At 52.8% G+C, this 19,699-nt stretch overlaps 1 protein-coding gene across 3 annotated transcripts in view; it reads left to right on the plus strand.

The window, feature by feature from the left end:
- Nucleotides 1-19,699, plus strand: part of LOC112571076 — a 72,213-nt gene that overhangs the window by 46,325 nt on the left and 6,189 nt on the right. For all 3 annotated transcript variants that reach the window (XM_025249885.1, XM_025249886.1, XM_025249887.1), the window contains 4 exons: nt 2,841-2,941; nt 16,095-16,264; nt 17,024-17,130; nt 17,544-17,688. In XM_025249885.1, the coding sequence (XP_025105670.1) occupies nt 2,841-2,941; nt 16,095-16,264; nt 17,024-17,130; nt 17,544-17,688 (523 nt within the window). The remainder of the gene's footprint in view (nt 1-2,840; nt 2,942-16,094; nt 16,265-17,023; nt 17,131-17,543; nt 17,689-19,699) is intronic.

Below are 19,699 nucleotides of genomic sequence, written 5' to 3' on the forward strand. Positions count from 1 at the left end.
TGACTTCCCTTATGTGCGCCATGTACCCGTACCCCGGAGTCCTCCCTCCCACTGTGTGTGCCACCCGCAGACTGCCGAGCCGAGACTTGCAGGAGGAGCAGCTGACAGCAGGGGACAGGGTACCTCGGGGGTACGTCAGGCCTGACAAGGGGGCATGCAACCTTGTACCCACTTAGCGGACGGCGAAGAAAACAGTGGCTGCACCCCTCCATTCCCTTTTTCATTCTCACCTTCCTCCCCCACCCCGCTGTGCCCGCTGTACCACTCTAGGCTGTGCGAACGTCACTGGCAGTGGGCCCAGCGCGAGGACTGGTGCTGAAGGTGGGGTGGGGATACCCGTACCTCGATCTGTGGACTGTGTGAAGCTGCCTCCCGCAGCTGACACCCGAGACTGGTGGGAGGCTAGAGCGAGAGACAGAGAGCTGTAAACAGGAGGGTGGCTGGGGTGGCGGGGTGGCGGGTGGCGGGCCAGAGAGATGTTTTCAAGGCTGTGAGACATGACAGTCAATGGACAGACTGCTGTCTGTGAGTCTGTCGCTTGCTGTCAGCTTGTCTGTCCTTGTGTTCCCTACTTCTCGCCCGACCATTTCGTGTCCTGCCTCGTCCTTCCTTCTCCACCCCGTCTCTGCTACCCGTATGACTTGCTGGCCCCGCTCTGTTCTGTAAGAAGGTCAAGGAAGGCAAAAGGCAAAGGTCGTCACACGTGTGACCCACTTTGTTGTCTTGTAGGTCACGAGAAGAACGGTTGGCACGTTGGAACTTTTGTCCAAAGTTAATTCACCGAGGTGTTTAGCAGTAGAGCGGGTGGTGGTGGTGGTGGTGGTGGTGGTGGTGGTGGTGTAGTTCTGAGGTTTGTGGTTGTGCGAGCGGCACGAAGGCTTTGGCATGCCCTGTCTTAGACACAGTAAACCACTTGCATTCACTGCTCCTCCATCCGGCCGCTAGGCTGAGGTCACTGCGTGTGACGCCGCAGGGCTACAGGTTGGGTGACGTGCATCTGTAGCCCCCCGAGTCCAGCAGGAACGTGAGACGGTGTGAGGACAAGTAGTCTTCAGGTGAGTGGAGGACAGAGTGAACATCTGAGAAATCCCTGCAGGGTCTGCACAGCACAGCCACTTCCGTCCGCAGCCTTGGAGAGTCCGCGCTGTCAGCCTCCCGTGTCTGTCATCCAAACCTGTCATCGCAGATGAGTTGTCGTCATTCCTGACAAATCCACAATAAGCTAACGAAAACCACATAAGTGTTTGTCACTGACAGGCTGGTGTTTGTGTGTCACTGACAGGCTGGTGTTTGTCACTGACAGGCTGGTGTTTGTGTGTCACTGACAGGCTGGTATTTGTTTGTCACTGACAGGCTGGTGTTTGTCACTGACACGCTGGTGTTTGTTTGTCACTGACAGGCTGGTGTTGTCACTGACAGGCTGGTGTTTGTTTGTCACTGACACGCTGGTGTTTGTCACTGACAGGCTGGTGTTTGTTTGTCACTGACAAGCTGGTGTTTGTTTGTCACTGACAGGCTGGTGTTTGTCACTGACAGGCTGGTGTTGACTGGGAGGCAAACTCCAAAGTTCAAGAGAGAAGTTTGATAAGCTGCAGGCGGGGAGAGAGGACGCGCGGACTCAGCAAAACACATTTCTGAGTCGGTGTGACGGACTGTGGCAGCTGCCATCTTATCAACACGTGACCCACGTGGTCTCCTTCACCAACTCCACATTGGGATGAGCGAGTTGTGAAAACAGTCGGCAACCCTAGAGGGTTGGTGGGTTGAGACTGAGGGTAGAGGGGCCGAGGTGTGGAGCAGGAGGTGGAGGACAGTGTGGTGCTGTGGGTGCTGACGTGCTGGTGCTGACGTGCTGGTGTTGGTGCTGGTGGTGACACGCCTGGTGCTGGTGCGCCGCCGGCACCAAGTGGCTGGAAGACCAACGTCACGAGGACAAAGGCGGGGACAAGCTGTTGACAAGTAGAGGAAACCTTGGGGCAAGATGTTGTGTGGCAAGGAGGCCGCTGGTAAGTTGACACCACGTGTCACGCCGTGTAGCGGACACTCAGACACTTGGACTACGTCCGAACAACGTGAACACGTGGCACGTAGGAGATGGCGTACTCGTGACATTGTCATTGTGCACGTGCCGGCGTCTTGAGCAACACCTTGTCGCCGCGCTTTGTCAGTGTTTTGCCACTGTCACACGACTGTCATATGACTGCCAGCGAGTTCTGTGAGCGAATCTGCTGACTGTCAGCTGACTGACTGACTGACTGACTGTGTGACTGACAGCACACCGTGTGTGTCCTTGTCACGTGTAATGACACACAGTAGGTAGGACAGCAACTTGTAAAGTGACCTTTGTGACACGGTACCAGGCCGTCACGTGAAGACATGTCTTGAAAATAGTGTCGCACACACAGAACAGGTCCTGACATGTCATACGACACGAACTGTTCAGTTCATGACATGACGTGTCAGACACCGAGACACGAGATGATCTGTCATAGATAGGACTTGACACAGCGTGTAATAGGGACATTCGGGGCTGTGTGACAGCGTGTAATACGACATTCGGGGCTGTGTGACAGCGTGTAATAATAACATCCGGGGCTGTGTGACAGCGTGTAATACGACATCCGGGGCTGCTGGGGAAGAAATACACGGGGGAAGCTAACGCCTGCAGACACGCTGACTGACCAGTTCTCCTCCGCCCTCCTCCCGACACGCCCACCCTCCCGTCACTAGACTGTTTGACACTGTGTGTGACATGTCGACATACCTGAGAGGTTTGGAGGTACGTGTACTTTAACTGTTTTCTTTGTTCTTCCCCTCCCTCCACTTCTGTTCACCTACAGAGCATTCAGGCGGATACGTCAAGACAACCAGAGATTTTCATCTGCGCATGCGTCACTTTCCTAATGGAGCAGGTGCAAGGCGAAAGCCGGGCAACTTTTTGGTGAGTACAGTGGATGAGTATGGATCTTGTTTGAGTGTGTGATGATGTGAAGGTAGTGTTGTTTACGGCAGTGTGTTGTGTACTGTGGAACTGTTTACGGCAGTGTGTTGTGTACTGTGGAACTGTTGTCCTCAGTGTGTTGTGTACTGTGGAACTGTTTACGACAGTGTGTTGTGTACTGTGGAACTGTTTACTGTGGAACTGTACTGTGGAACGTTTACGACAGTGTGTTGTGTACTGTGGAACTGTTACTGTGGACACTGTGTTGGTACTGTGGAACTGTTTACTGTGGAACTGTGTACTGTGGAACTGTTTACGACAGTGTGTTGTGTACTGTGGAACTGTTTACGACAGTGTGTTGTGTACTGTGGAACTGTTTACGACAGTGTGTTGTGTACTGTGGAACTGTTTACGACAGTGTGTTGTGTACTGTGGAACTGTTTACGGCAGTGTGTTGTGTACTGTGGAACTGTTTACGGCAGTGTGTTGTGTACTGTGGAACTGTTTACGGCAGTGTGTTGTGTACTGTGGAACTGTTGTCCGCTGTGTGTTGTGTACTGTGGAACTGTTTACGGCAGTGTGTTGTGTACTGTGGAACTGTTGTCCGCTGTGTGTTGTGTACTGTGGAACTGTTTACGACAGTGTGTTGTGTACTGTGGAACTGTTTACGGCAGTGTGTTGTGTACTGTGGAACTGTTGTCCGCAGTGTGTTGTGTACTGTGGAACTGTTGTCCGCAGTGTGTTGTGTACTGTGGAACTGTTTACTGTGAACTGTGTACTGTGGAACTGTTTACGACAGTGTGTTGTGTACTGTGGAACTGTTTACGGCAGTGTGTTGTGTACTGTGGAACTGTTTACGGCAGTGTGTTGTGTACTGTGGAACTGTTGTCCGCAGTGTGTTGTGTACTGTGGAACTGTTGTCCGCAGTGTGTTGTGTACTGTGGAACTGTTTACTGTGGAACTGTGTACTGTGGAACTGTTTACGACAGTGTGTTGTGTACTGTGGAACTGTTTACGACAGTGTGTTGTGTACTGTGGAACTGTTTACGACAGTGTGTTGTGTACTGTGGAACTGTTTACGGCAGTGTCTTGTGTACTGTGGAACTGTTTACGGCAGTGTGTTGTGTACTGTGGAACTGTTTACTGTGGAACTGTGTACTGTGGAACTGTTTACGACAGTGTGTTGTGTACTGTGGAACTGTTGTCCGCTGTGTGTTGTGTACTGTGGAACTGTTTACGGCAGTGTGTTGTGTACTGTGGAACTGTTTACGACAGTGTGTTGTGTACTGTGGAACTGTTGTCCGCTGTGTGACAGTGTGGTTTTGTGGAGCTGTACTCTGAACTGTTTACTGTGAAACTGTTTTGGTTGTGTGGAACTGTACTGTGGGAACTGTTGTATGTGCGGATGCTCGCTCGACTGTGGAACTGTATCTCGGTTTTACGACAGTGTGTTGTGTACTGTGGAACTGTTGTCCGCTGTGTGTTGTGTACTGTGGAACTGTTTACGGGCGCAGTGTGTTGCTGTAACTGTGGAACTGTATTACGACAGTGGGGTGTTGTGTACTGTGGAACTGTTGTCCGCTGTGTGTTGTGTACTGTGGACTGTTTACGGCAGTGTGTTGTGTACTGTGGACTGTTTAGAAACAGTGTGATTGTGTGGTACTGTGGACTGTTGTCCGCTGTGTGTTGTGTACTGTGGAACTGTTTACGGCAGTGTGTTGTGTACTGTGGAACTGTTTACGCAGTGTTGTGTACTGATGGAAAACTGTTACGGCAGTGTGTTGTGTACTGTGGAACTGTTTACGGCATTGTGTGTGTTAACGTGTGTTGTGGAACTGTTTACCGGCAGTGTGTTGGTGTACTGTTTGTCCGCGTGTGATTGTTACTGGATACGTTACTGTTTACCGCAGTTGTTGTGTGATGTGAAACTGTTTTTACGACAGTGTGTTTGTTGTTACTGTGAACTTTGTACCTGTTTACGGTCAGTGTGTTTGTACTGTGGAACTTTTAGACAGTGTGTTGTTACTTGGAACTGTTTACTGGGAACGGTTGTAGCTGTGGAACTGTTTACGCAGTGTGTTGTGTACTGTGGAACTGTGTCCCGCCTGTGTGTTGTTGTACTGTGGAACTGTTGAAGAAGTGTGTGTGTACTGTGGAATCTGTTGGTCCGCTGTGTGTGTCGTTAGCTGTGGAACTGTTGTTCCGCCTGTGTTAACCTTGACTGTAACGTGCACTGTATTGACAGCCTTATATCTCTGTCATGTCTTCCTCGCTCACTTGATGACTGATCTTGTGGGAGGGCAGAGTGACCTCACTGTGCACACGTCACTCTTGGGACAACAGCACCGAAGTGCACGTGATGCTGTGACTGGCTCATGGCGGTCACCGTAGTACACGTGATGCTGTGACTGGCTCATGGCGGACACCGTAGTACACGTGATGCTGTGACTGGCTCATGGCGGACACCGTAGTAACGTGATGCTGTGACTGGCTCATGGCGGACACATTATTTCAGAGGTGGGGCGGGAGCGATGAATTATTAGATAAACAATTGTTACTGCGTTATGGCTGCTGACGTCACTGTCCACATCACTGTGTTGACGTCACTGTGTGCTCACGTTACTCGAATAGTGTAGTGTGTGTACACTGTGTAGCGCCCGCTGCCTGCCATTAGCCGCCGTCTGTCTGTGTGTCTGTGTGTCTGTGTCACACACATCAGTGCCTCAGGGAGCCAGCGCCGTGGGGGGGGGCCCGGTTTGGGTTGGGGGAATAGCTTCAGGATGGCGCGCGGCGCCCACAACCTGTCTGCGTGACGCCAGTGGCTGGCAGCGCACGTGCAGTCATAATGACGGCCAGTGACGGTTTCTATAATTGCAATGGGCCCGACCTTTGTCGCCCGCCCACGCCAAACTATCTGCAAATCGGATTTGTGGCCCTGGCGAGACCACGAGGTCAGCAGCATGACCCACAGCCGCATCCCGGAAACGATATGCCGAGTAGGACTGCTGTAGCAGCCTTGAGACTGATTTCTGTAGGACTGACTGCTGTAGCAGCCTTGAGACTGTGATTTCTGTAGACTGACTGCTGTAGCAGCCTTGAGACTGTGATTTCTGTAGGGCTGTAGGAAGGGAGCGGAGGGCTGGCAGTGTCTGTAGACAAGATGTAGACAGCAGGTCGCACTGAGGTGCCGCCAGTAGCAGAGGGCGGAAGAGGGAACAGCAACAGGCAGTAAGAAGCACACAGAGGGCGCTGCTCGTTACCTGGCATCTTGTGGGGGTGAGGGGGAGGGTGCCAGCGGCTTACAGACGAGGACAGGTGGGGTGCGGCGTTTTCATTAGGAGGGTGCATGGGTTTACCTGCAGGCTGGCAGTACGTCACAGCATCAGGTAAAGTGTGTGTGTGGGTACATTCACGGGTGGCTCTTGCCCGCCGCCATGCACGTGTGCACCACGTTCGTCACCTGCGTGACGTCCCACAATGCCTTGCACCAGGGTGTTATTTATAGCAGGGAGACGGGCTTGGACTGCAGACCCTGAGGGTGGAATGATGTGCAGGTCCCTAGGGGCCAGACGCACCAACATTTGTAATCTTAAAGACTGTTAGTTAGCTAAGTAGTTTAACAACTCAGTGCACGACATCAGCGACAGACTGACAGATGTCAGATGTTTGAGGTGCAACTGATTGTCACACTGTCGTTGCCTGTGGAGAACTGTTGGAATGGTGAGCAGCATGTTGTGCACGTCGTCGCAGACCTCGGGATGTCGGTGAAGGTGCCTCACTCATGTTGGTGTAGACCGTAGACAGTTTGTAGCTGGAGGTAGGAGTGTGGTCACGTGGTGTAAGATGACGACACGTTGATAACAACACCAACCTTTGTGTCTGCTGAATGAGTTTGTGTGAAGCACAGCTGCTTACAGGTGTAAACACTTACACCTTCTGTGGGGGAGGCCACGTGCTCACTGCCAGATGCACCGATGCAAAGAGTCAGGCAGTGAGGGGTCAGGAGTGTGAGTTGAGGGAGTGACGGGGAGAGGGAGAGGATTAGGGCGTGAGGGAGTGCCCAGTGTGCCAAAGTCAGCTGACCTGAGAGATTGAAGCGGTTTGCAGACAGCAGTTGCGTGAGATTGCGACATGCCGCATCCGGCGAGTTGTGGAAATCGCGTCAGATGTTGCGAAAAGCGGGTGTGTACCCTTAGTACCCAGCCTTCGGCCCTCCACCCACTCTAGACTTGTGCTTCATCAGTCCTTTAGTTTGGCCACTGGCGTTACGATTCACACACACACACACAGAGTACACACACAGAATACACACACACAGAATACACACACACAATACACACACACCCACACACAGAGTGGAGGAGCGCTATCCGTGTCAGCCATTGTTGAAACACTTGTGAGTTTATAGTGAGATCACATTAATGTCAGTGCTGCCGCCAGACCAGCCTCCCTCACCCTCACCCTCACCCTCACCCACGGTCTTGTGTTTCCGCCGCACGCGCCTGACTAGCGCCGCTCCACTGTGATGAGGTTCGCGCCGTGTGAACGTGCCGTGCGTGCCGCTTGCCAACTCTGGAGCTGTTGCTGTTTGCTGATGCTGGAGCTGGCAGTAGCAGGGGTGGTGGTGGTGGGAGGGGCGTGACCTCAGGGTCACTCAGAAAGTGCAGAAAATTACGCAAGGGACGTAATAAAGGTATTTCGTAACGGGCGGTGGGTGGCCCGGCAATGGAGGCCTCGGTTGTCACGCTGTCTCCCAACCTTCACCCCCCCCACCCTTCTGACCTTTGTGACTGCACACCTGATTGATTTGGAGTCCTTGACCCTCGTCATTATCCTGATCTAATTATGAGGCTTGGATCTGCCGTCAGTGTGTGTGTGTGTTTGCGCGCCTGTGAATGACAGAATTTCGTCTTTCCCACCCATTCCTCAAATTCCATCTCGCCTCCTCCAGCGTTCACCTCTCCTCCTCCCCCAACCTCCCCATCCCCAACACTACGCAGCCAACGCTGCCGAGCTCGTCAACCCTTGACCTTTTGTTTCGCAAGAGCGACCGTGTGCCTGTTCACTGGCGCGCATGCACGAGTGTGCGATGGTGGCCTGGCTAGGGTAGCGGCACCAGCACCGCCTGCACCACCCTGAGCCACTCTGTACTGTCCTGCACCACCCTGAGCCACCCTGTAGCCAGCACCTCGCCGCCATCAAGTGTAACGGCAGGGGCAGAGCGGGGGGTGTGGACAGAAAGTCATCCTCTGTATCCCAAGTGGATGGAGGGTTGGTTGAGTAGTTTTGCGTCCGTTCGTGTAAACATTCCGTGTAACAAGCACGCGCACACACACGTCATGCTTGCTGTAGGCGTGTCAGTCGGTGTGTTCAGGCGCCGTCGTTGTGTTTGCCAGCGGCGTGCTGCGGTGCTGAGTGGAGTTTACAGCCTCACCTGCCTCACCTGCTGTAAGCTGCTGTAGGCTGCTGTGTGCGGACTGCAAATGACTTCCCTCATCAGCAGCTCAGGGGGTTACTTCAATCTCAGGCACAGGAGAGCTGCCAGCTGGGGAATCCCCTGCTGCTGCGTGACGTGCGGTGATGCTGTGCAGCTGACGTTGTTGTTGTGTGGATGGTGTTTGCACTGCTGTCACTGGGGTGGGTGGTGTTTGCACTGTTGTCACTGGGGTGGATGGCGTCTGATGAGACTTTGAGGTTTAGTAGACGTGTAAAGCTCGCCTTTATCAGTGGAAAAGAGGAAAAGCGAACCGGCAGGTAGGCAGGTGACGTATGTCTTGTAAATCCCATGCGATGAAAATGAGGTTCACGTCAAAACATTAAAATTGACATTTGTGAAATAAGATACTGTTGATAACAGAGGATGTCGGTATCTTTATTTGGCATTTGTGAAGGTCGTGACCTGGCGAGATGCTGCGTGTTAGCTGACCTTGACCTAGTGTGGCCTGACCTGAGGTCACGTTTAGTGCTCGTGCTGCTTTATTAAAAAATATTGCAAATATTGCGTTACCTCGACGTGTTGAAACTTCACTGGCAAGAAATAGCCAACGCACGTGCGCGTGAGACTGGTGGTGGGCGGGTGGGAGCAGGCCTTGCTGTATGACCCATGACCTCCCCCTCCACTAACCCTAACACTAACCCTATCGATTATCAGCAAGGAGAAAGTCTTTACAACGTCTTTACCCTCCCGACCACTATTCCCAACTCCATTCCCCTACCCGCGTGGTTTAGCCAACCCTCCCCTCGGCAACTTCCACCTGACAGGTCAGCAGCCTCACCTGTGAGGAGGTAGCAATGTTTTCCTCTTCCCTGCGCTGTGGCACCACTGACACAAAACGTGTCATGACGTGGACACAGCATTGTGACACGACAGTGCTGACACGTTAAGGTGCACCACGTGACATGACACGACAGTGCTGACACAGAAGATGGCGATGTACAGGAGGAGAGGGGAGGATTTGTGTTTTACGCCGTGTCAGCAACTAAGGCTATACATCACGGCAAGGCAGCCAGCCCTGTAAACAGATGCCACGTGCAGAGAAAGAACAGCGTGCCCGAGACGAGAAGTGAACTCTGGGCAGCCAACCTTCACTGTATTGGTGACAGGCGCTAACCGTTGCGCCACCGGACCGCTACGATGTACAGGAGGTGTGTCCAGTGTCGCTGGCAGGACATGTCATGACAAATGTCAGCCTGAGGTCTGAGGGCGACACGTGATGGCGGCTACACAAGAAATGATTTTCAGCATGAAGCCTGTGTGCATGTGTGTGCGTGCGTTCATGTGTGTGTGCGTGCATGTATGTGTATGTGTGTATGTGTATGTGTGCATGTTTGTGTGCACATGTGTGTGTATGTGTGTGTGAACATGTGTGTGTATGTGTGTGTGCATACAGGTGTGAGTGCAGAGAAGTGTCGAAGACCGGAAGTGGTGTGGTAGAGGCGGGTGGGAAGTAGGGGAGGGGGAGCTTATTCAAAACGGCGTTTTGACGATGGTGTCCGAGGTTGGCGGCGACTTGTAGTCAGCACTTACCTGCCTCGCTGGCTACCTGTGGCGCTGTCTGGTCACCTGATCATCTGGCGCAACACACCTGGCGCACCTTCAGCCACTTGTCTACAGTCTACACCACAAGCAGCACAAGCTGCGTCTACAGCACACACAGCCTGTCTACAGCTGTCTACAGCAACAGACATACAGCCTCTGTCTACAGCAGCACGCAGTTGGTGGCTGTCCCCTCTCACTCACCCCCCCCCCCAACTCCTACCCCACACCTTGTTATTGGACGACAGGTGTGTGTGGGGGGAGAGGGCCGGGGGCAGCCCATGGACGTGTCCGGTAAGCGGGTCGAGTCTGAAGGTCTCACTCCGAGGACGGGCGAAGTTTCTTGTTGATGAGAAAAGGAATGCGAGGCTTGATGTCACGTGATGCAGCAGTCGAGAGAGGGGCGGGGGGCGCAGGTAGTTGCTGGTGTCGTGTGACCGGAACTAGGCGAGGCTTATAGCTGCCGGTGTGCTTAGCCACGGAGGTGGGTGATGGGAGTGAATGGAGCAAGTACACTGTTATGATTACACCACCACCACCACCACACATACCACCACCACCAGCGGCGTCGCCTTCTGTGCTGCGACTACACGGGACGACGCACACCCTGCTGCCTGCCTGTCACCACACGGGCTGTCGTCCCTGGCAGGGTTGGTAGCTGTGGTGTTTGTAGGACGGGCTCAAAAACAAACAAACAAACAACAAAACCGCGTGGTCATCGGGGTGTGGCGGGTGGCGGAGGTCTACGGGTTGCAAAAAGTGGCGAGCAGGGCAGACTACACACAATGCACTATACACTATACACAATACTCTATACACTATATACTATACACTACAGTCAAATCTCACTACTATGCCACGTACCGGGACCGAGCAAAAATGGCATAGTAGCGAGAGTGGCATAGTAGAGAGGGTTCGTAAAAACGGCTTTATTTGTTCAAGTTACCCGTCAGTCCAAAGCTCTCAAGAATCGTCGGCTTCGCTAGCTGTCTCCTCTCATTCTCCCCCCCACCTCTTCATCCTCCACCCCTCCCAACCACATCCGCGCACCTGCATCCTGTCGCTAGTCGACCCCCTCACACTTCCCTCTGTCACATGGCTGTCACCCGGCTAGCGAACCACCACCCCACCACATTGCCAGCCTCCACCCTCCTGTGTACGTGCTATGTTCCATCCACCTAACTGCCATGTCCCACACTACCATACAGTATAATAATCGAGCACTGCGCGGAATTTTACAACTTGTGCCTTTTAACAGTCACAAAAAAGTGGCATAGTAGCGAGAGTAGGGGTGGCATAGTAAATTTTCTTTTTTACATTGAATTTATAGTCGGGACCGAGCAAAAGTGGCATAATACCGAGAGTGGCATAGTAGAGAGATTTGACTGTATATACTATACACAATATACTTAAACTATACACAATACACTATATACTATACACAATATTCTATATACTATTCACTACATACTGTAAACTATATACTATATACTGTACACAATACACTATATAGGATACACTATATACCATTCACGATACACTATATACTATACACTATAAACTATACACAGACTATGACCGCTTGCAAGAGTCCTGTAGGAATGGCCTGCTCCCTACACTCACACACCCTCGGGTAACTGCGCTGCCAGACACCGAGACCCTGGCCCTGGGGTAGTAAACAACATCCACTCGTGGGGGGAGTGCAGTAACCCTTGCTGACACGTACTCAGTGTGTCGTGAACCGTCGTGTCGTAAAGTACAACCTCGCGTCTGGTGTGTACAAGGTGTTGTACAACCTCGCGTCGTACAACTCGCGTCTGGTGTGTGAGTCTGGTGTTGTACAACCACCGTCGTGTCTGTGTTGTACAACCTCAATGTACAATCTGTACAACCGTCGTGTCGTGTTTGTACAACCGTCGTGTCTGGTGTTGTACAACCGTCGTGTCTGGTGTTGTACAACATCTGTCTGTGTTGTACGACCATCGTGTCTGGTGCTGTACAACGTCGTGTCTGGTGCTGTACAACCTCGCGTCGTACACCGTCGCGTCTTGCTGTAGAACTCGCGTCTGGTGCTGTACAAGGTGTTGACCTCTTGTACAAACAAGTTGTACAACCATCGCGTCCGTCGTCTTGTGTCGTACGACATCGTGTTGTTGTACAACCATACCATCGTGTCTGTTGTACAACCATCGCGTCTGGTGCTGTAAACCGTCGTCTGGTGTTGTACAACCATCGTGTCTGTTGTACAACCATCGCGTCTGGTGCTGTACAACCGTCGTGTCTGGTGTTGTACAACCGTCGCGTCTGGTGTTGTACGACCATCGTGTCTGGTGTTGTACAACCGTCGTGTCTGGTGTTGTACAACCATCGTGTCTGTTGTACAACCATCGCGTCTGGTGTTGTACAACCATCGTGTCTGGTGTTGGAGGCATGTCACCCGCCTTCCCCCTTCACTTCTTGTCCTCCTCTGCCGTCCACTGCTGGCACTCGCTAGGTGCACCTGTTGTCAGGGACCAGCACCTGGAGCACCCGGGTGGGCGAGTATACCCGGCAAGGTGCGCACGCACGCGTGGGTCAGGGAGGTCACAGGAAAGCAGAAGCAGTGACTTCAAGGCGGTCGTGTTGGGGACGAGGGGGTAAGAAGAGGAAGATGCCGGTCAAGGGTCAGGGGAGGCCAGCTTCACTCTGTGTAGAAAGATTGTAGCGGCGCGCAAGACGCACAGTAGAGTGTGCTGCTGTCGTCCCCCCTCCTTATGCTGTGCGTGTGTGTGTGAGAGAGAGAAAGAGAGAGAAAGACGTCACCTGACCACACGTCTCGGACCATGTAAAGACCTTTGTGACGTCACACTGGTGTTCTTGCCTACCTTCTCCTCTCGGCAGTGCTCTGGAGGTCAGGGACCTCGCTGGCTTCGTTCTCCACTGTAAGCAGGTTCAGCTAGGTAGCACACTTTGCTTTTCCTCCGTGAGGTTGGTTGTACCTGTAGCCCCCAGCCCCGCCACCACCTCATCACCTCATCACCTCACATTTGTCAGGTCAGGAAAGACGCGCCGACAGACGAGCGTGGTTTTTACCTGGTTTTTACCTGGCTGCCCTCCTATCCACCCCGTCACCTGAGGAGGTATGTGTGTAGCAGGTAACAACACCGCCGCTGACTGGGTGCCTGCCTCACCAGCGCCGCCAGCAGCCCGCAGACCATAAGGCTACAGGCGGGAGGAAACATTCGCCGCACGTGCGCTGCGCTGCCTTTTCCTCATTGCAGTTCCGGTATGCGCACAAAGACAATGAGGCTACAGCAGGTGACGCACGGCGCTACGCTAGGCCTCTGCGCGTGCGTGCACACAAACACATACACACAGTCACACAGTCACACAGACACACGACTGGCAGGCCGACTGTCATTGCGCCAAAGTGCGGTGCACACACACAGTCACACATACCACACACACGCATACACAGATACACACACAGTCACACACACACGCGCGACTGGCAGGCCGACTGTCATTGCGCCATAGTGCGGTGCGCACGTGCAGACGGCGCGGTGTCGACACTTTGTTGCCTAATCACGCGCTGCACGTGCCGCGCCGTCACTACCTGCAGCCTCCTGCACTCAGCCTGGCGCCGCACTGCACACACCTTCCGTGTCAGCGGGTGTCAGCGTGTGACTGTGCTGCTGTGTGCTGCTGTGTGCTGCTGACCACTCACGTCACGTGCTGACCGTCACTCGGTGTGGTCCAGTGGTCAGTGCACGTGCGTGTGTGTGTGTGTGTGAATCAGCGTCCGTACACTGTGACGTGCATCACACCAGCTGTCTGTATCTCACCTTGGTGACGTTCGGATATCTGGCACCTGGGCATCCTTGTGACGTATCCTGACGTCACAACGTGTCCGTTACGTCTTCACTGCAGGTACTGGAGATTGTGTGTGTGAGTTCGGTCGTGTGTGTTAGTGCGCGCGCATGCTTGCGTGGATCAGTGTGTGACAGTCAGCTGACAGTGCCAGGTCTGGGACCGCTGTCACGTGTTGTCTGAGTATTTGTTGTGCCGTGCTGTAGTACAGTAGTGTTGTACAACAGTGAGTGGTGCTGTACAGTAGTGTTAGCACACTGTACAATATATACAGATGTTAGCACACTGTACAATAGTGCTGTACAACAGTGAGTAGTGCTGTACAGTAGTGTTAGCACACTGTACAACTGTACAACAGTGCGGTATAATAGTACAAAGGTGCTCGTACACTAGCTCTACTACATGTACAACAGCGCTACTACAATATGTAGTGTGTGTGTAGTATGTGGTGTGTAGATGATGTGTTGTGTGCATGCCGTGTGTGTGTAGATGTGTGGTGTAGTCTGTGGTGTGTAGATGTGTGTGTAGATGTGTGTATAGTATGTGGTGTGCATGCCGTGTGTGTGTGTGAGACAGGAGAGTGCCATGTTACATCACGGGCATCATGTCCACGTGCTAATACAGTTGTTTACACACAGTGTACTACAAGACCTGTAGTGTCATGTCACACTCGGCATACTACAGGACCTGTAGGAGAGACAGAGACAGAGTAGATGTGTAGCAGCGCCACGTCAAACGCCCGAGTTGTCTTCCCCCATCGCTGATGTCTGTCGCTTGCTGGACTCGACGGGTCACGTGGGATGTGTAATGACGTGGCCTTAGCCTGAGTGAAATTACTAAACAGCAGTGAGTCTGGTCATCGTCGTTATCATCGCTCATCAGTTATACTTCAGGAGAATTGTCGTTATCGTCTCTCGTCACAACAGCGTCACGTGGCAATACAGGACGCCGCGACATGAACCAGGCAATGTGACGTGACACGACAGGACACAGGCCCGCATGACATGACATGACAAGCACAGGACGGCGTGACATGACACTATACAGGGTGGTATGTCATGACACAGGATGACATCACATGAGGGCGCCATGAATCCAAGCTCTCTCTCGCGCGCGGTCGTCCGGGTTACAGGAGTTAGGTCCCTTGGCCTCGCCGGCTGAGTTGTCTTTCCCAAAGGAAGTTGTAGGGCGACCCTACTGGAGCTTCTCATTGGTCCTTTGACTCACGTGGCTTCGTCGCGTCTCTCGATAACATGGCTTAATGCTGATGTCTGCTTGATGTGAAGATTCTGAACACAGGGTTTGGTGTCCAAGTTAGCAGCTTGCTTGAAGCGATAAACAACTGGCTTGTAAACAACAGCGATAAACAACTGGCTTGTAAACAACAGCGATAAACAACTGGCTTGTAAACAACAGCGATAAACAACTGGCTTGTAAACAACAACGATAAACATTCAGCACCTTGACATGGAGACTCGGAGACTCCAAGACAGCGGAGACTGAAGGTGACTGATGACAACAGCAAGATGGCGTGTACACGCTGTCTCCGCCTCGCTGTGTAGTCGTTGCTGTAGCAACAGGAGATGAAGCACGCCATCAGCAGATAGCAGCACGTGACGGCGTGACGAGTGCTCACTCACCTTATCTACTTATCTTCCCCTGCCTGACGCAAGCAGACACGCCAGTTGTTACACCCGGGGTAACGCATTACAGCTTGGTGTTGTCAGCCACGGACTAGCTGCCTGTAGGTAGTCACTGTGTACACGTCATGTGGTCACGTGGTGGCCGCCATCACAACATGGCGCTTGAGGATTAGGTGCAGTCAGTGGCTGGCGTAATTACAAGTTGTTTGTTGACAGCAAGCAGCAGTGGCAGTGTCAGTGTCGTGCTGGACTTTACTGTCAGCCAGCGAGACTCTCGTCACACGTGGGTATCGCGAGGCCCGCAACACAGCGGTCTTTGCTGTCCTCACCAGCGCGCACACACACATAGACGCACACACACATACACACATAGACGCACACACACATACACACACAACACATAGACACACACACACACACACACACGTTTGTGAGTAGGGCATGCCGTAGTGCCACCCTGCAGACATCATTGTGTCAGTTGCTAAATGTGACATGGTGTTGCACAGTGTCATGTCGGTAGAACGTGTGTGTGATGGAAGGGTGTCCAGCTACTGACGTGTGGTCAGCTGGCTGCGGTGTGTGGTCACGTGTTCAAGACATGCGCGTGCTGTCCCCTGTGTTGCAGGTGGTGCGGTGGACGGGGCAGGTGAGGACGAGGCGGGGGGGACGGGCCCATGGCTTGGTTTGCCTGTGTCACCCCGTGCAGTCCCACACCCTGCTGGAGCTGCGCCTGGGCGGCAGCATGTTCATCAGCAGACACGACATGCGCATGACCTTCACCTACTGCGACCCCAGGTCAGACACTGCACACACGTATCATCTCACGTATCATCTCACTTATCGCACGTATTATCATTTCACTTATCATCTCACTTATTATCTCACGTGTCATCTCACTTCATTCACTTATCATCTCACTTATTATCATCTCACTTATTATCATCTCACTTATTTTCATCTCACGTATCAGCTCACTTATTATCATCTCACTTATCAGCTCACTTATTTTCATCTCACGTATCATCTCACTTATTATTATCTCTCACGTGTCATCATCTAACTTATTTTCATCTCACGTATCATCTCACTTATCGCACGCATTATCATCTCACTTATCATCTCACTTATTATCTCATTATCGGTGAGCTAAGCACTGTCAGTAGTCAGCACACCATATCATCATGTTCACCGTTGGGTGACAAGGTTGTTGTAGAGGATGTGTAGTCACGAAGTCCAGATTGTGGCAGTAATAGTGTCAGTGTCAGCAGCAGTGTCAGTGTCACGGTCAGTGGCTGTCTCTGTGGATGGCGAGTGTCGTGATGACACCGCGCACCGTGTAACCTTGTGATGCAAGCAGAGACAAGGAAGACATGAAGCACATCCACCTTCCTCCTGCTGCTCATGGCTGTGAATAAAGTCCATTGATATAAATAAATCCATTGATATAAATAAGGTCCATGACGGAATAAGGTCCATTGCTGTTTGAAGGTGTTTGTGTCGTAGATGTTGATTGGTTACTTGTGACGAAACCGTCATGTGGTTGTCATTTTGCAGAGTCTTGTATCTGATTGGCTACGATCCAGAGAACCTGATTGGACACACAGTCTACACCTTCCACAACCCCGTGGACCTCAAGAAGTGCACCTCGTGCCACAACGATCGTGAGTGATGCTAATTACAGGGCTAAAGGTCGCAACACACCGCGGACATTGATTGTAGTGGGAGGGGGCGAGGAGAAGGGAGGAGGTATTCCAGTAAGTTGTGTATTGGGGAAAGGGGGAGACAGAATGGAGGACAGAGAGACAAGGAGAGAGAGAGGAGAGACGGAGAGAGTCAGACGAGGACAAGGGAGAGAAACCGAAAGATGGTTGGGAGGGGGAGGAGCAGCAAGACATGGGGAGGGTTAGTGCTGGGAGGTGAGGTTGATGTAGGTTGTGTGTATAAAGCCCTGTGTAATGACATACAGGCTAGTTAACAGCAGGCTACATGCCCCACTCCTCCTCCTTACACCCCCACCTCCGTCCTAAGACCAGTCGCTGGCCTGCCTGACCTCTAACCCTTCTTGTGTCTGCAGTGATTCAGACCGGCACAGGGGTCAGCCAGTGCTACCGCTTCCTGGGCCGCACAGGGGTGTGGGTGTGGATGCAGACCAAGGCCACCATCGTCACCGACACACGACAAAAGCCTCAGTACGTCGTCTGCAACAACTACATCCTCAGGTAACCATCGCTGGCTCCACACAGCGCCACCTGCCCACACGGGGCTGGTCACCTTTGACCTTTTGTCTGCCCGGCGTTTGCTTGCTGTTGGCTTCAGTCTCACTTGAGATAAAAGTTTAATCCTGGAAGGTGCGTCAGGCCCTGACTGGTTACTTGGTATTACGTGTACACCTTCCTACACTGTAGCACAGGAGGCCGTGACATCCGGTATTTGGGGGCCTGCTGAACAGGCTGTGGAGGGCAAGAAGGCTTTCAGAAGCAATGAACAGACAGCAGGTGCGACAGCAGGAACAAGGTTGGCAATAACAGGTGACAGGGTGACAGTAACAGGGTGACAGGGGTAGTAGGAACAGCATTAGCAGTATAGGGTAACAATAGTAGCAGGGGAACAGGGCTAGCAGGAACAGGGTGACAGGGGTAGCAGGAACAGTTAATAGAGTTAATAGTAACAGGGTGACAGTACACCAGGTGCGAGCGGCCATGACACGCTCGTGCCCTGCTTGCACTCAGAGACAGTGACCTCCCCACCTCATTGTTGTGATGTCGCCGTAGCTGCTGGCCACAAGCGGGTGTGTGGACGTCTTCTGTGGTGGCTGCTGGCGGTGGTTGATAGTGTGACTGGGAGTTGTGTAGGTTGGCCGTGACCACGTCATTAATCAATCAGGGTAGCAAGATGAGGGTACAAGAGTAACCGAAGGCAGAAGTAAACAGGTAGCGGGTGAAGTATGACTGCAGCAGGAAAATAGTCCTCGACAGTCAGTCGCACACACACAGGGTACCCCCATCGCCATCTCCATCTTCTTCTGTCGGCTTGATCCTTGTCAGGCACACCCAGGGTGTTGTGTACCCCGTGTAACCCACGACGACCCAGGGTGGTGTGGAGTGTTGTAATGATGAGCTTCATTTTCCTTACTCCCATGTTGTTGTGTTGTAGCAGGAGTGACGCGCGAACACACTGACACACGCACTGCCCTGCGACCGCACCCTTCTCGGGTGTCGCCCGATTAACAAAGCTGTGGAGCATGTCATGCTTGTCGCACCCGGGCTGCTAGACAACAACAAATGTCTTGACAGCCCCATCTCCCTCCTCCTCCACACAACCCCTGATATACCCAGCCATCGCCACCGACTGGCGCTCGGCCACCCACCCAGCTTTCACTGCCAGGCTGTCTGCACCACGCGGCCAGCGTCAGCGCCACTTGGTCCCAGATTGTCTGACCTTTGAACTGTGACGGTTGAGGCTTTTGACACTGAGTTCATTTGATGTTCTGACAATGTTGGACGTTTCTAGAGTCGACTTTAAAGTCTGTGTTTCTATGGTTTTCACACTGCGACATGTTTCACTAAGGTGACGTCGTCGAGGGTTTGACACGGATGACTGACCCTGAGTGAACTGATGTGGGGACGGTTGACCTTGACGAGTTTGCTGGGCTCTTCTGGTGCGGATGTGTTTAATGTTTATAGAAGCTGCGGCTACCTGATGACGTGGACCTGGCGACTTTGACTGATCGGCACGGGACAGTGTCGCTGCACTGACGACAACCCAGCAACAACCTGTTGACCCCCGGAACAAGCGGTGTTTTCTGAGAGTACCCGGTGTTTGACCTCAGCAACCCCGTGTTTGACCTCAGAATACAGGTGTTTGACCTCAGAATACCAGGTGTTTGACCTCAGCATCCCCGTGTTTGACCCGAGAGTGCGGTGCGTTTCTCGGCTCGCCTGCTCGCCATCTTGCTTGTCCTCCCGGTTACCTCTGTCTAGCGCTTGGTTCACTGGAGAGAAGCCGACTGATGTTCTCTTGACTCTGCAGGAGCAGGCCACCCTGTGAGAGGCTCCATCAGCATTACACGGGTCACGCGCCTTTATTTCTTCACCTGAGCAGGAAGTTGGGGGCGGGGGTTAGTGTGTGTGGGGGGAGATGGGGAGGGATGCAGGACATCAAAGATGTGTGACGCCATGGGCTGGAGTTGCCTAGCGACGGCGAGCGTGGATGGCGAAGGCGTCTTGTACG

This window comes from Pomacea canaliculata, linkage group LG8, assembly GCF_003073045.1.
Source record: "Pomacea canaliculata isolate SZHN2017 linkage group LG8, ASM307304v1, whole genome shotgun sequence".
NCBI classification, from domain to species: domain Eukaryota; kingdom Metazoa; phylum Mollusca; class Gastropoda; order Architaenioglossa; family Ampullariidae; genus Pomacea; species Pomacea canaliculata.